The following is a 13,525-nucleotide window of genomic DNA, read 5'->3' on the forward strand; positions in this document are numbered from 1 at the left end:
CACAAATTGTGCAATTTCTTTGGTGGTTCATATTAAATCAAGTTTTGAGTTTTTTCTTTTTAGATAATCTGATCAGATTAGCTGGATCAAACGAGCCATGTTCTGGAAGAGTTGAAATCTACCACAATGGTGTCTGGGGAACAGTCTGTGATGATGGTTGGGACCTAAATGATGCTGCGGTGGCCTGCAGACAGTTAGACTGTGGTCCTGCTGAGGAAGCTAAACAATCAGCTTTCTTTGGCCAGGGGACTGGACAGATCTGGCTTGATAATCTGGTCTGCTCTGGAAGTGAAACTTCTCTTGCCGTGTGTAGGCACAGAGGATTTGGGACTCACTATTGTGGACACGGAGAAGATGCTGGCGTCATCTGTTCAAGTAAGATTATGTTCTTTACATTAATAGTTTTCTGATATAATTTATTTAATTGTTTCCATAATCAAAAACGTCAATATTTAAAAAAAAGAATAATAATTTTGGACAGATTTTAATTTGATTAGGAATAAAGCCTGTGTGGTCACAAACAGGGCCATACAGTTTGATGATTTTTTTTAAAAAGAGGGGAATGTAGCAAATAAAGAATTAGTGGTTACTGCTTTTGCCAGCAAGCATCTGTATGACCTACAGCCACAGCAGATATTTGCATATTGTCTACTTTGTTAAATACATTTGCTTTCCATTATTTTGTGAAAACTTACAGATTCAATCAGATTATCTGGATCAAACGAGCCATGTTCTGGAAGAGTTGAAATCTACCACAATGGTGTCTGGGGAACAGTCTGTGATGATGGTTGGGACCTAAATGATGCTGCAGTGGTCTGCAGACAGCTGGGCTGTGGTCCTGCTCTGGGTGCTCCACAATCAGCCCACTTTGGCCAGGGGACTGGACAGATCTGGCTTGATAATCTGGTCTGTTTTGGAACTGAATCTTCTCTTGCCATGTGTGGGCACAGAGGATTTGGGACTCACAATTGTGTACATGACAAAGATGCTGGCGTCATCTGTTCAAGTAAGGTTGTGTTATTTACATTCATAGTTTTTTTTATCAAAAACTTTGATATTTAAAAAAAAAAGTAATAATTTTGGACAGATTTTAATTTGATTAGGACTAAAGCCTTTGTGGCCACAAACAGAGTTCAGTAAAAAAAAAAGTAATGAAAGATTTTTGTCAGTGTCTGTCTGAAGTTCACTTAGAGCAGACATTTGCATATTGTCTTTGTTGAATACTTTGGTTTTTCCATGTAACAAAAATTTACAGATTCAATCAGATTATCTGGATCAAACGAGCCATGTTCTGGAAGAGTTGAAATCTATCACAGTGGTGTCTGGGGAACAGTCTGTGATGATGGTTGGGACTTAAACAATGCGGTGGTGGCCTGCAGACAGTTAGGCTGTGGTCTTGCTGAGGAAGCTAAACAATCAGCTTTCTTTGGCCAGGGGACTGGACAGATCTGGCTTGATGATCTGGGCTGCTCTGGAAATGAAACTTCTCTTGACGTGTGTAGGCACAGAGGATTTGGGACTCACAACTGTGTACACGGAGAAGATGCTGGTGTCATCTGTTCAAGTAAGACTGCATATATTACTGTGAAATAAATCCACTTGAATAACTATTCTTTTTCTTCTGATATAATTTGAGCATAAAAATGTTTTAAGCTCCAGCCTGCTTGTAAATACAACAAACGAAACAAAGGAAAATGGCAAATGTTTTTGTAATTCTCCGACATGAAAGTCTGAAAAGTGTGTCATGCATTGTTTCTCCCTCTTTGAAATAACTTTGAAATACTACCACATTTTCCTGCATGTTCCTGATTGACACCACCTGCATGATTCTTGGGGTCACCTAGAAAGGTTGTAGACAAGATATGTTATCACAATATATGTAATATGGAGGAAATTGGAGCAAGTTGTCAATGAAAATAGTGTAACTCTAAAGAAGACTGAATACAGTTTTTGAGTGAAACTGATTAAAAAACTTAAATGCAGACAGCTTGCTGCAGGTTCACTATTGTCCATTCTTAAATTAGTTTCTTTTTAATAATATCTATGTCACATTAAAAAGCTTCATATGTTTAGGTTTTCTACTTCTTTCACATAATCTTGCCATCTTAACAGGAACATATCATTTTCAAGAGTCGCTATATGTAATAATTTCAGTTTCTTTTTCACCTAAAATCTGATTAAAACAAATTTAAGTTTGTGGCTTCAGTGTGACAAAATGTAAATAAGTAAGAGAGGAATGAACACTTTTGCAAGGGAGTTTTGATATCCAACACCTTTTTTGTTTGTGAAATACTAATGATTTCTGTGTTTTCTTGTGTAACTGAAGATCCTCAGATCAGGTTGGCTGGTTCAGGTGCGTCATGCTCTGGAAGAATTGAAGTGTACCACAGTAACTCCTGGGGAACAGTCTGCAATGATGGATGGGACATGAATGATGCTCATGTTGCCTGCAGACAATTAGGCTGTGGTCCAGCAACAAGTACCAGTACAGGGGGTGCAATTGGCCCAGGTACTGGACCAATCTGGCTCGATGAAGTGGCATGTTTAGGAAATGAAACTTATTTAAATGAATGTCAGCACAATGGTTCTGAAACACACAACTGTGGACACAGTAAGGATGTTATTGTTGTTTGCTCAGGTAAGAATGACTTTTTAAAAAATATATTTTCTTATTCAGATAAAAATTTTTTTTGAGTAGCATGAATGTGTTTTGCATTGTTACAGATTCAGGATTCCTGTACATGCTGCATTTGGATTTTTTACAATATTTTGATTTCATTTTGCATGCCTGATAGGTGCCCCAGTCCGATTAATTGGGTCTTATCAATGCGCTGGTCGAGTGGAAATCTATTATAATTATTCATGGGGAACAGTATGTGATGACGACTGGGACATAAATGATGCCCAGGTAGTCTGCAGCCAGTTGGGCTGTGGTGCAGCACTGGCTGCCCCTCGGACAGCCTACTTTGGGCCAGGAAGTGATAAAATCTGGCTTGATAATGTGGGATGTGCAGGGAGCGAAAGAAATCTGTCTGATTGCTCACACAATGGATATGGGAATCACAACTGTAACCACAACAAAGATGCAAGTGTGATCTGCTCAGGTGAGAATTTCTCATTTTGCTACATACAAGTGTGTGTTTGTGGAAATGAACCAATCAACATCGCTTCATGCCCAGTCAGTTCCCCTGACTAATTTGCAGCGATGCAACCGTCTACCCAACATTCACTTCCTTAGCAATTTGAACTTCTGCAGCTTTCTTGTTGAACTTTCTCTCTTGCTCTCGGTGAAGGGGGATGCTTTTTTTCCTCCGCTCCCTCCCTGCCCATACCTGCCCTGCTTGCTCTGTTTTGTCTTGTCTTTTTCTATATTTTAGATCCTTTCTTTGCACATCCTCCGAATCTACAAATTATGGGTCTGGTCAACCAATCTCTCAATGCAATTGATCAAATTTTTGACGAGAAGTCTGGGCACAGGAGAGCCCTCTTGTCCTGCGAGGACATACCTGGCGGGATTCACCGTGGATTTATTCATGATAACAGGATTTCTGCTGTTTGGAGCTTGTGGATTCCTGGCTTATCGCCAAATTTGTGATGGACTTGACCGAACTAGCAAACACACAAACTGTTGGTGTGGACAGAGACGAGGACTCTAAAACTCATTAATGAGTTGGAATCGATCTTGGAGAAGTTGCTAGTTTCGGTTCAGTGGAATGACCAAACTAATTTGGATGATTGGGAACTGAGATATATCGGAGAGACTTTAGGGAAGATTGAAATTTATAATCTTCCCGACCTAAGACATTGTTTCTGAATTGGCTTTCCCCGTGTGGCCTTAGAAGGGCTGCATATTTCCAATCTCCTTGAAGATATGTAAACACAACGCACTTTCCCACTTCACCCCCTCCTGTTTCCATGGAGCTGTGGAGCTGAGCGCACCCAAGGACATTCTTCGACAATACTTCTATCGGACTTGCCAGGAGCCTCAGCCACCTGGTTTTATGGCCCTGTGAGACACCGCCTTCACTCATGTCTCTGTTTTGCCCATTGTTTTGTCTGAATGTTGCCATTTTCCCGAATGTGTCCTTTCCTCTTTTTTGTTTTAGTTTGTTAGAAATGGTGGAGTACTCCCTATTTAACCCAGAAAAGGATTACTTTAGTTTATTAGTAATATTAGAAATTGTGGAGTACACACTATTTAGATCAATATTATACAGCCCAGAAATGGAATCAGAATTAGAATTAGAATAACTACGAACTTGGAATCCAGAAATACTTAACAGGAACAGTCACTGCTTAGTTTTATCTTACTTTTAACCAGGGGTGAAAGTAGTTTGAAATTCTTGGGGCTACTATGACAAAAGTATATATATATATATATATATATATATATATATATATATATATATATATATATATATATATATATATATATATATATATATATATATATACATATATTATATATATATATATATATATTATATATATATATATATAATATATATATATATATATATATATATATATATATATATATATATATATATATTATATATATATATAATTTAGGGATTTAGGGTAATCATACCCTAAATCAAATACATCCAAATACATATCCATAAATACATATATATATATATATATATATATATATATATATATATATATATATAGCGCTTCTTTTGGTGCTTTGGAATTTCTGTGCTGATTAATTTTTTTGCGAAGTGATAAAAGCTGGGTAGCTCTTGAATTGTTACAAAATAAAGCTGTATTTCCTTCAGCCCACTGACTGCAATGTTGACACCTTGAGATGCCATGAGACCTAAATTCTGAACATCATGGCATGGAGGGCATCCCAGTTTTCCATGTCTGGCATTTTAGATTTTAAACTGGTTCTATTGATCCTGTGTCCAGACAGAGGGTAATCAGTAGCCCAGCATCATGACCTGTTTGTTCTGAAGATCCTGCAGCTTCCACTTCTCTTCCTAACATGGCGCCTCCTCACTGACTCTCATACTGACAGGAGGAACCACAGAGCTCTGTTAAGTTAAAAGCACAAGTTGTAAGTTGGGATATTTTTCCTCCAACAGGTTCCAGAGGAATCACCTCAAACCAGATGTTGGACTAGAATTTTAGTTCAATGTCATTTGTGAATGTTAGCTCCTCATTTTCAACAGTGGAGCTATAAAGGTTGAAAAAGGTTATTATTTTGGAGAAAGTATCATCAACATCAATATTTCCATTAAATAAGAAGCAAAAAAAAATTGATAGAGGAAAAGCCTCTCAGACTCTGAGCTCAAAGCGAGATTCCAGAGAGCAATAAAACTATTATTTGTGAATTAGATAATTTAATTTCACATAATTATCACGTAGAAGCCGTTTGTTTGTTAGGTACTTAATTAAACATATTTACTGTGTTTGATGTTTGTTGTAAATAACATATACTCACAAAGAACGAGGTAATTAGTCCAAGTTTGTCGTTTATTGGGCGTTCAGAAACTACAGGGCTGTGATGCGCCAAAACAACCTGAACAGGTGATCAACTCAAAACCACTTGCACTTTTTTACTCTCTCTCTCTCTCTCTCTCTCTCTCCCTTTGTCGTTTGAGCACACCCATTGCCGTGGCAACTGCTCGCTCCTCGAGCTGAGCACAGGTTATGTTTAAAACATTTAGTCCATTACAGTAGGTTTTCAGGCTTGATATTTATTTTGCCATTGTCAATAAGCCTCTCATGAACACAGCGGTGATTGATTAGTTAATTTTAAACTCCTGCTCTGCTAGTTATTTTGATAATGGAACCGAAACACACAGAATTGCGCAAGACCTTGTTGAAACAATAATCACTGAGATTATTATTTTTGTTGGGTCATTAATTTGAAAACGTTTTGTTGACTTTTTGTTGTTGTTCTTTTGTTGTTGTTGTTCAGAGGAGGGCGTGCTGGTCTCAGCGCCCTGGCGGGGTTCAGTTTGTCACCTAGTGCCGCCATCGACGTATCACACCCCTGCTCTAGCAAAGAACAGTTGAGAAACAATATGAAATGGGGAGGGGGAAAGCTATTTAACTGATTAAGTCGCGTTTTGGATTGTTCTTGAAAAACTAATCAGTCACGGCTGCACAGTGAACCCACTGACTTTTTACAGCAGACAGCCGCTCCTCTCTCTTCCAGGTACTGCGTACCCCCGCTAAATCGTTTAGGGGTACGCAGTACCCTGCCATACCCCTATACTTTCACCCCTGCTTTTAACCCAGAAAAGGATTTAGCTCTCTTTCTTCTTTTTATCTTTCCTATGGTTTGTTATTTTGTTTGTATTTCCTTTTAATTAATGCTAAGCACTTTGAATTGCCTTGTTGCTGAAAATGTGCTACATAAATAAAATTACCTTACCTTACCTTGCTTCTCAACTACATTAGCCTTATCCTCCCATCACTCGGTTACTGGTTCTACGTTATTTCCTTTATTTCCTTTAACTGTTTCAATAGTTATTGACCACTGAAACTTGGAATACCTCAAAGGAGCTGCTGTTTTAGAAATGAACTGACCCAGTCATGTCACCATTCCAACTTTGCCCATGTCAAACTTGGTAAAATCCTTACCTTTTGTGCCACTAATACCTACCTAATCTTTTCCACCTACTAACATGTGTCATGATGAAGAGATGATGTGTATCATACAGTTCAAGTGGTGATAATGTACTGCCTGATTGGTATTGATTTTGTTTTTAGGCGGCAACGTAAAATTAGCTGGGTCAGCTCGGTGCTCTGGAAGAGTCGAAATCTACAACAGTGGATCCTGGGGAACAGTCTGCAATGATAACTGGGACATAAATGATGCTAGAGTGGTCTGCAGACAGCTGGGCTGTGGTACAGCAGTGAGTCTCCGTCAGTTTGCAGTGGGAACAGGACAAATCTGGCTTGATGAGGTGGCCTGTACAGGCAATGAAAAATATCTGACTGAATGCTCCCACAGTGGATTTGGTGTGCATAACTGTGCTCACAGTCAGGATGCTGGTGTCATCTGTTCAGGTAATGTCAGTTTCCTACTAAAGGCATTAGTAAAAACGTATAGAAGTTGAGTGTAATTTAAATCCTCATTGGGAGAATTGGAAAAAGTTCTACTCTATTCATTATTTTATGAATTCAAATGTTGATTAAATTAATTAAAGTAACTTTAAAGGAAAAACTTAATTGTGTCTATTACATCCAGAAATAGTGCAGTGTGTGCATCCATTGTGTAATAAGTCAATCGCAGGCTTTTTGTTGACGAGAGGCTGTATAAAAGTGCTGCAATAAATAGAAGAAAATAGAATCTGTGTCGTCATTGTACAGAAATGACGTCAAATCTGAAGCCTGACAGTCCTTTATGAAATGTATTTACTTTGTTATGGTGACACTGTGTGACTCTGACACTATATAATGTGTTTTTTTTTTTTTTTTTGACAGGCCCTATAAGGCCCACTATTGGACTTACTCCTCAAGGTGACATCACCTTGGGTCGTAATGTCAGCATCAGTTGTTCAGTCACTGATGCACAAGTAAAAGGGATATTTGTCTTGACGACGACCACAGGCTCATTCAACCGGTCTGTGAACTCAAGCAGCAACTCTGCTACTTTCTACATCCTTCAGGCCACTTTCGATGATCAGGGATGGTACAAGTGTCAGTTTCAAATCATACTTCCCAATGAGAACTTCACCACTCTCTTTAGTGACACAGTCCAACTAAGAGGTATTACTGTTTTGCATTCATTTACTCTTATAACTCTAAATAAATGTGCTGAGAAAATAACAACTGTCTCATTTCTTCAGTGAGCTTTCCAACACCCACGATCAGTATTGAACCCTCTGGAGTGATTTCCCTCAATCAGGATGTTAGAATCATTTGTTCAGTCACTAATGAACAAGGAGGAGGGTCATTTATCTTCAGGAAATCTTCAGGAAGTTTCAGTCAGACTGTGAACTCAAGCAGCAACTCTGCTGCTCTAAATATCCCTAAAGTTACCTTTACGGATGAAGGAGACTACCAGTGTCAATTTAAAGTGAGGATTTCTAACGAAGACTTCAGCACCAACTTCAGCAGTTATGTCTCACTCTATGTTAACGGTGAGTTTTTATCTTTATTTTGCAGATAAACTGAGTTTACTATAGGGTTAAAGGACTATAACAGGTGACCAAACTTTGGACCATTTTTCAGGTGAAATTCCAAAACCCAACATCACCTTGCAGCCTGCCGGTCTGGTTTCTTGGGGTCAGAGTGTCAGCATCAGGTGTGACGTTATGGATGGATTGAGTGGATCATTTATTTTCACAAAAGCTCCCAGTTCTGTCATTCAGACTATAAACTCAAACAGCAACTCGGCTACTTTCCATATCGCACCAGTCCGTTTGGGAAATGAGGGATGGTACCAGTGTCGGTTTCAAAGAACGGTTTCTGGTGAAGTGTTTCACACCAACTTTAGTGACCCTGTCTGGCTAACTGGTAATTATTGTTTTTATTAGTGTTGGCCATTTGATAAAACATAGAAAAGACGTGATGTTTTTGTTGCTTTTTAGTGAATCTTTCACAGCCGACCATCACCTTGGATTCTGCCGGTGGGGTGACGTGGGGTCAGGATGCCACCCTCACCTGTTCAGTCATCGAGGGTCGGACAGGAGGATTATTTGTCTTTAGGAGAACACCTGGTAATTTCATCCAAACTGTAAGCTCGAGCAGCAACACAGCTAGCTTCCATATCACTCAAGCTAACTTGGGAGATGAGGGATTATACCAGTGTCTGTTTCAACGGAGAGTTTCTGATCAAGACTTCAACACCAGCGTCAGTGACCCTGTCCAACTAACTGGTAATTATGTCTTAATTTACATTTGCCATTTCTTATGAGATCTCTAAAATGTACTGTGATGTCTCCTCACTGTGAATTATGTCAAAGGTTTATGGGCAGTAAAGCTTTTCTCTTGTGTATTTTTTCAGTATTTCTTCCAAAGCCCAGCATCACTTTGGATCCTGCTGGTGTGGTTTCTGTTGGTCAGACTGTCAACATCGCTTGCTCAGTCTCTGAGGGGCAAGTAGGAGGATCATTTATCTTCAAGAAGACATCAGGACCAATCAGTCATGTTGTAAATTCAAGCAGCAGCTCGGCTTCATTCCACATCAGTGAAGTCAACTTGGTGGATCATGGACCGTACCAGTGTCAGTTTCAGAGAAGGTCTTTTAATCAAGACTTGAGCACCAACTTGAGTGATTCTGTCCAGCTAACTGGTAATGTTTTGTCTTTATGTTTTAGATTGTTTTCAAATTTGCTTGCTCTTTTGTCATGTCCACTTCCACTCAGTATAGTTAAGCTCGCTCTTCTCCAGTGTCTCCTTCTGGTTTACCATCTCTTTTTTCCTGGACCCTCCATTGTCTGCATTATTTTGTTCTGCTGCTGTCTGTCTATGTCAATAAATTATTTATGTCCATGGGATTCTCAAGTCTGCACTTTGGTCCTCTTTTAAATTTTTCTAATTTGACATTGTGTTATTTTTCAGTGAGCCTACCAAAGCCTACCATCACCATCCAGCCTGCTGGTGTGATTATGTGGGGCCAGGATGTCCACATTTCTTGTTCGATTACTGGGGGTGAAGTAGAAGGATCATTCATCTTCACAAAGACCTCAGGTCTTTTCACAAAGACTGTGAACTCAAGCAGCAACTCTGCTACTCTATATATCCCTGAAGTTACCTTTACGGATGAGGGAGACTACCAGTGTCAGTTCAAAGTGAAGATTTCTAATGAAGACTTCAGCTCTAACTTCAGCAGTGATGTCCCACTCTTTGTAACAGGTGTGTTTTTATTTTTATTTTGCAGATTAATTGAGCTTACTATACGTTTTAAAGGATTATAGCAGGTGAACAATCTTATCCATCAATTCAAGTTTACAAATGAGGGATCGTACCAGTGTCAGTTTCAAAGAACAGATTCTAGCTCAGTTTTTAGTGATGATGTCAACCTGAACGTGACAGGTAATTGTTTGTGAAATTAGTTTAATCAAATAGTTCAAAATGACATAATAAATAACATTCTCATTATGCTTTTAGTGATTCTTCCAAAACCAAGCATCACCATGGACCCTGCAGGCGTGGTTACCTTTGGTGACCTCATTGCCATCAATTGTTCTATTTCGACCCAATATTTAGGCGGATCATTCACCCTGAAGAAGACCTCTGGATCATTCACCCTGCAGAAGACCTCTAAATCATTCACCAAGACCCAACAATCAAGTGCCAACTCCTCTACATTCAGATTTCTTGAAGCCAGTGATAATCATGAGGGAAATTACAGCTGTTATTACAAAAAACTTGTGGAATATAAAACTTTCACCTCCCCTCTAAGTGACAATGTCACAGTTTCTGTTACTTATGACTGAAGTTTATGTTCCTGACCCTTCCTCAATCTCCTCATATACGACTATCCTAAACTAATCTAATCTAATGAATGTTGTGTGAGGTGAGTGTGTAAGTTGTCACGGTGTAATCAGCAAACTCATGATACAGTAATGAAGTAAACAAGAATGAAATAGTTATTTTTTATATAACTGTTCAGATGTAAGAACACATACAATGACACATGTAAACCTCTATGAGGGACAAACTTGGTTGAGATTAAGGTTCAAGCTGTAAACCACTGCTTAACCCCCAAAACATTTAAGTATTGTTTTTTTTCTCACAATGGCAGATAGTCTACTTACTGGGTATAATAAATAAAAGAAAAAGGTCTAAAAGTTTGTTGAGTAATCTTGAGGCTTTCCTATGACTTTCTTGAAGCTTTTCTGTATTAATTGAGGTTTTGACTTTTTCTTCACAACTGTAATGTAAAATCTTCAATGGGATAAAAGTTGATTGCTTTATTTTTAGATTTTGAGCCTATTTATATTTCTGCCTTCATACTGTAATCATCATTGTTCTGTATTTGAGGGTGTTCTTGTCTGTGGGTGAATTTCAATAAATGATGTAGCCTAGAATTTAATAGATTTTGATACTGGTATTTAAACATTTGTGAGTGACAAAAGTTTTTGTAATTTTTATTTGATCTATGATCATTTAACAACCAAAGGAGTTTGTAATACTGGATGAGTATGTATGTACAATGCACTGCAAAAACAATTATACCGGACTTTATGGGATTTCCTGGGTATTTCGGGTATGTCTCTACTACAGACACCTAGAGACTGAAATTTTGGTCTATTATCATTCACAAAAAAAGTCTTGCCACAAATGCACAATAAAATTTAGGTGTTGAGTTTGACAGGGGTATTCTAACACATTAACACATATATATTTATACTAAGATATAAATATACTAAGCATATCTGGCTTGCTGATTTGGAATATTCAGAAAGCCTAACTTCTCTCACTTGGTGTATGCATTGAGTTCCTGGAGCAGATGTCTTTGCACAGGTGACATATATTTAGTACATAAATGAATGCCACTGTTTTGACATAGAGATAATGTTCTGCATTTTGCTTTATGAAAAGGCATTTTGGTTCTGTTGTCAATGTTGCATAAATACCCAGCTCATACTTAGAGGATGAGGTAATATTATACCTTAAAGGCTTAAAAATCTCCCTATTCAATAGATTTTTGCTGATTCCATCTTACTGTTGTCACCACACTAATTCACTGTTATTCAGCTGGAACAAAAGGAGGAAAAATGTGAGTCGAATTTTTCTATTTTCCTTTTTGTAAAAGAGAGCACCAATACAGGAGCTAAGGACATAATGACATGTGCATCCCAAATGTTTAAACCTTTGATGAAGAAAGAAAAACCTAGTTCACTTTATACTTCAAAGAGACAACATACATTAGAAGCTGTACATACAGCAGAGTTAGATCAGCACAACTTCAACAATTTGTTCTTCTCACCTGATTTTGTTACACATGTGAGAGGCGGTCTATACTGCCATCTACTGGTTAGAGTGGACAAGCCAAAACAACTGAGTGAGTTATGTTGATTACAACACACTGTAGTTTTTACCCAGATGTATGCTTGGTATGTGTCTCATGCAGGGAGCTGCCTACATGAGAAGTATACCAACCTTTATATGTATTTAAACATCTCTGTGTTTATGAACCTTTTCCATGAAGTGTTCTGCTTTAATTTTACAGCTTAACTATGCTTCTTTATTAGACATTTTTCTGAATGCTTAAATGTATGAGTATCTGCCTTTTGATGTTCCTTGCCAAGCCCTAATATTAAAACATTTATGAAACAATAAAATATTAATAAATAGTGACCATAGAAAACCCACCAATTGTTATCCCAATAGTACCACTACATTTTCCTTCCTCTCATAGTACAGAATTGGGATTTATGCAGTTAGTTTAGATTAGCCGTGTATTCTTTTTATTTTGCCTATGTAAATAATTCAGACTACATGAACTGCATTAAACCAACAGCTGTTCCTGGCTGATGGCTGTGAAATTATTTTTGGATTATTCAAATACACTCATTCATTCACAGCCCAGGACAGATTTACATGATGAGATGCTCATTTGCTATTCTTGCTGATATGTAAATCTTGTTTTCTTACAAAATGTAATGTTGTTCCTGTTTTTCCCCAATCATACACAGCTTTTTAAGAAACTTTTGATTAAAAAAAAAGTGATTGAAAACTATATCCAAACACAGACACTCACCAAACAAACACTCACAGTTGAGGAAAGTGACACAGCAGCTTATCTGGAGCCTTGAACGACTTGTGGCCAGAACAAAACCCAGTACAGTATCGCCAACTTGCTGTGTAATGCAGAAAGTCAGGAAGTCAAATTTCTGTTAATATTTTCAGAAAATGACCGTTAACTTTTCTGCATAAGTTGCAGCTGTTTTGCTTAGGCGATATAATGCATTGCAGCAGTTAACAGTATTTCCTGTTCACAAATCTGCCGGTGAATTATACCCTGCACTTAACAGTATAACTCTATAAGTTATACCCTGCTTTTTGTTGGTTTGTTCACAGCGAATAGGGTAATACTTTATTGTATTGAGTTAGGATTACCCAAAAGCCAAAATATAATATTTTTATTTAGTTTTATTTGCTTAGTATTTACTGTTTCAAGGGCAATTTTTCATCCAGATTTTATGGGTTGTAATCCAGCTATCTCTAAAGATTGTAAGAGGAAATAATTGCAGCATGTAGCTTAACAAGAAACAAGTTGTACCTTCTGATTGTCAGGATTTAAGAGGATCTCAACAGAGGGTGCTTCTGCTGCTGATCATCAAGCTCCTGAAGCTATGAGGAGCTTCATGACAGCCATTCTCCTCTGGATGATTATCCTCTATCCTCCTGGCATTCTCCAGTGTCTCTTCAAATGAATTGTGAAGAATATTATGAATACTTACCTCTGTTCTCTCTGCATTCAAGCCCTGTCACCAGCAAACCTCCCATAAAAGAACTACTCCAGACCACGCTACCACGATTGTCCTCTGCAGCTCAATCGTCCTCAGAACATGAGTACTTGCCTCTCTCTGACGCGCTGCCGTCTCCT

The 13,525-nt window shown here is 38.1% G+C and overlaps 1 protein-coding gene across 1 annotated transcript; it reads left to right on the forward strand.

The window, feature by feature from the left end:
• Positions 1 to 7,397: 7,397 nt before the first annotated feature.
• LOC106903843 (leukocyte immunoglobulin-like receptor subfamily A member 2) lies at positions 7,398 to 11,005 on the forward strand (the record flags this gene model as incomplete). The annotated part of the gene is made up of 7 exons (XM_014967850.2): positions 7,398 to 7,731; positions 7,812 to 8,105; positions 8,197 to 8,481; positions 8,556 to 8,843; positions 8,972 to 9,259; positions 9,529 to 9,822; positions 10,078 to 11,005. Coding segments are annotated over 7 exons (2,112 nt in total), but the record flags the coding sequence as incomplete, so codon positions are not given.
• Positions 11,006 to 13,525: the final 2,520 nt, after the last annotated feature.

Source organism: Poecilia mexicana, unplaced genomic scaffold, assembly GCF_051168715.1.
Source record: "Poecilia mexicana isolate PSO_F unplaced genomic scaffold, ASM5116871v1 scaffold_8, whole genome shotgun sequence".
Classification (NCBI taxonomy): Eukaryota; Metazoa; Chordata; class Actinopteri; order Cyprinodontiformes; family Poeciliidae; genus Poecilia; species Poecilia mexicana.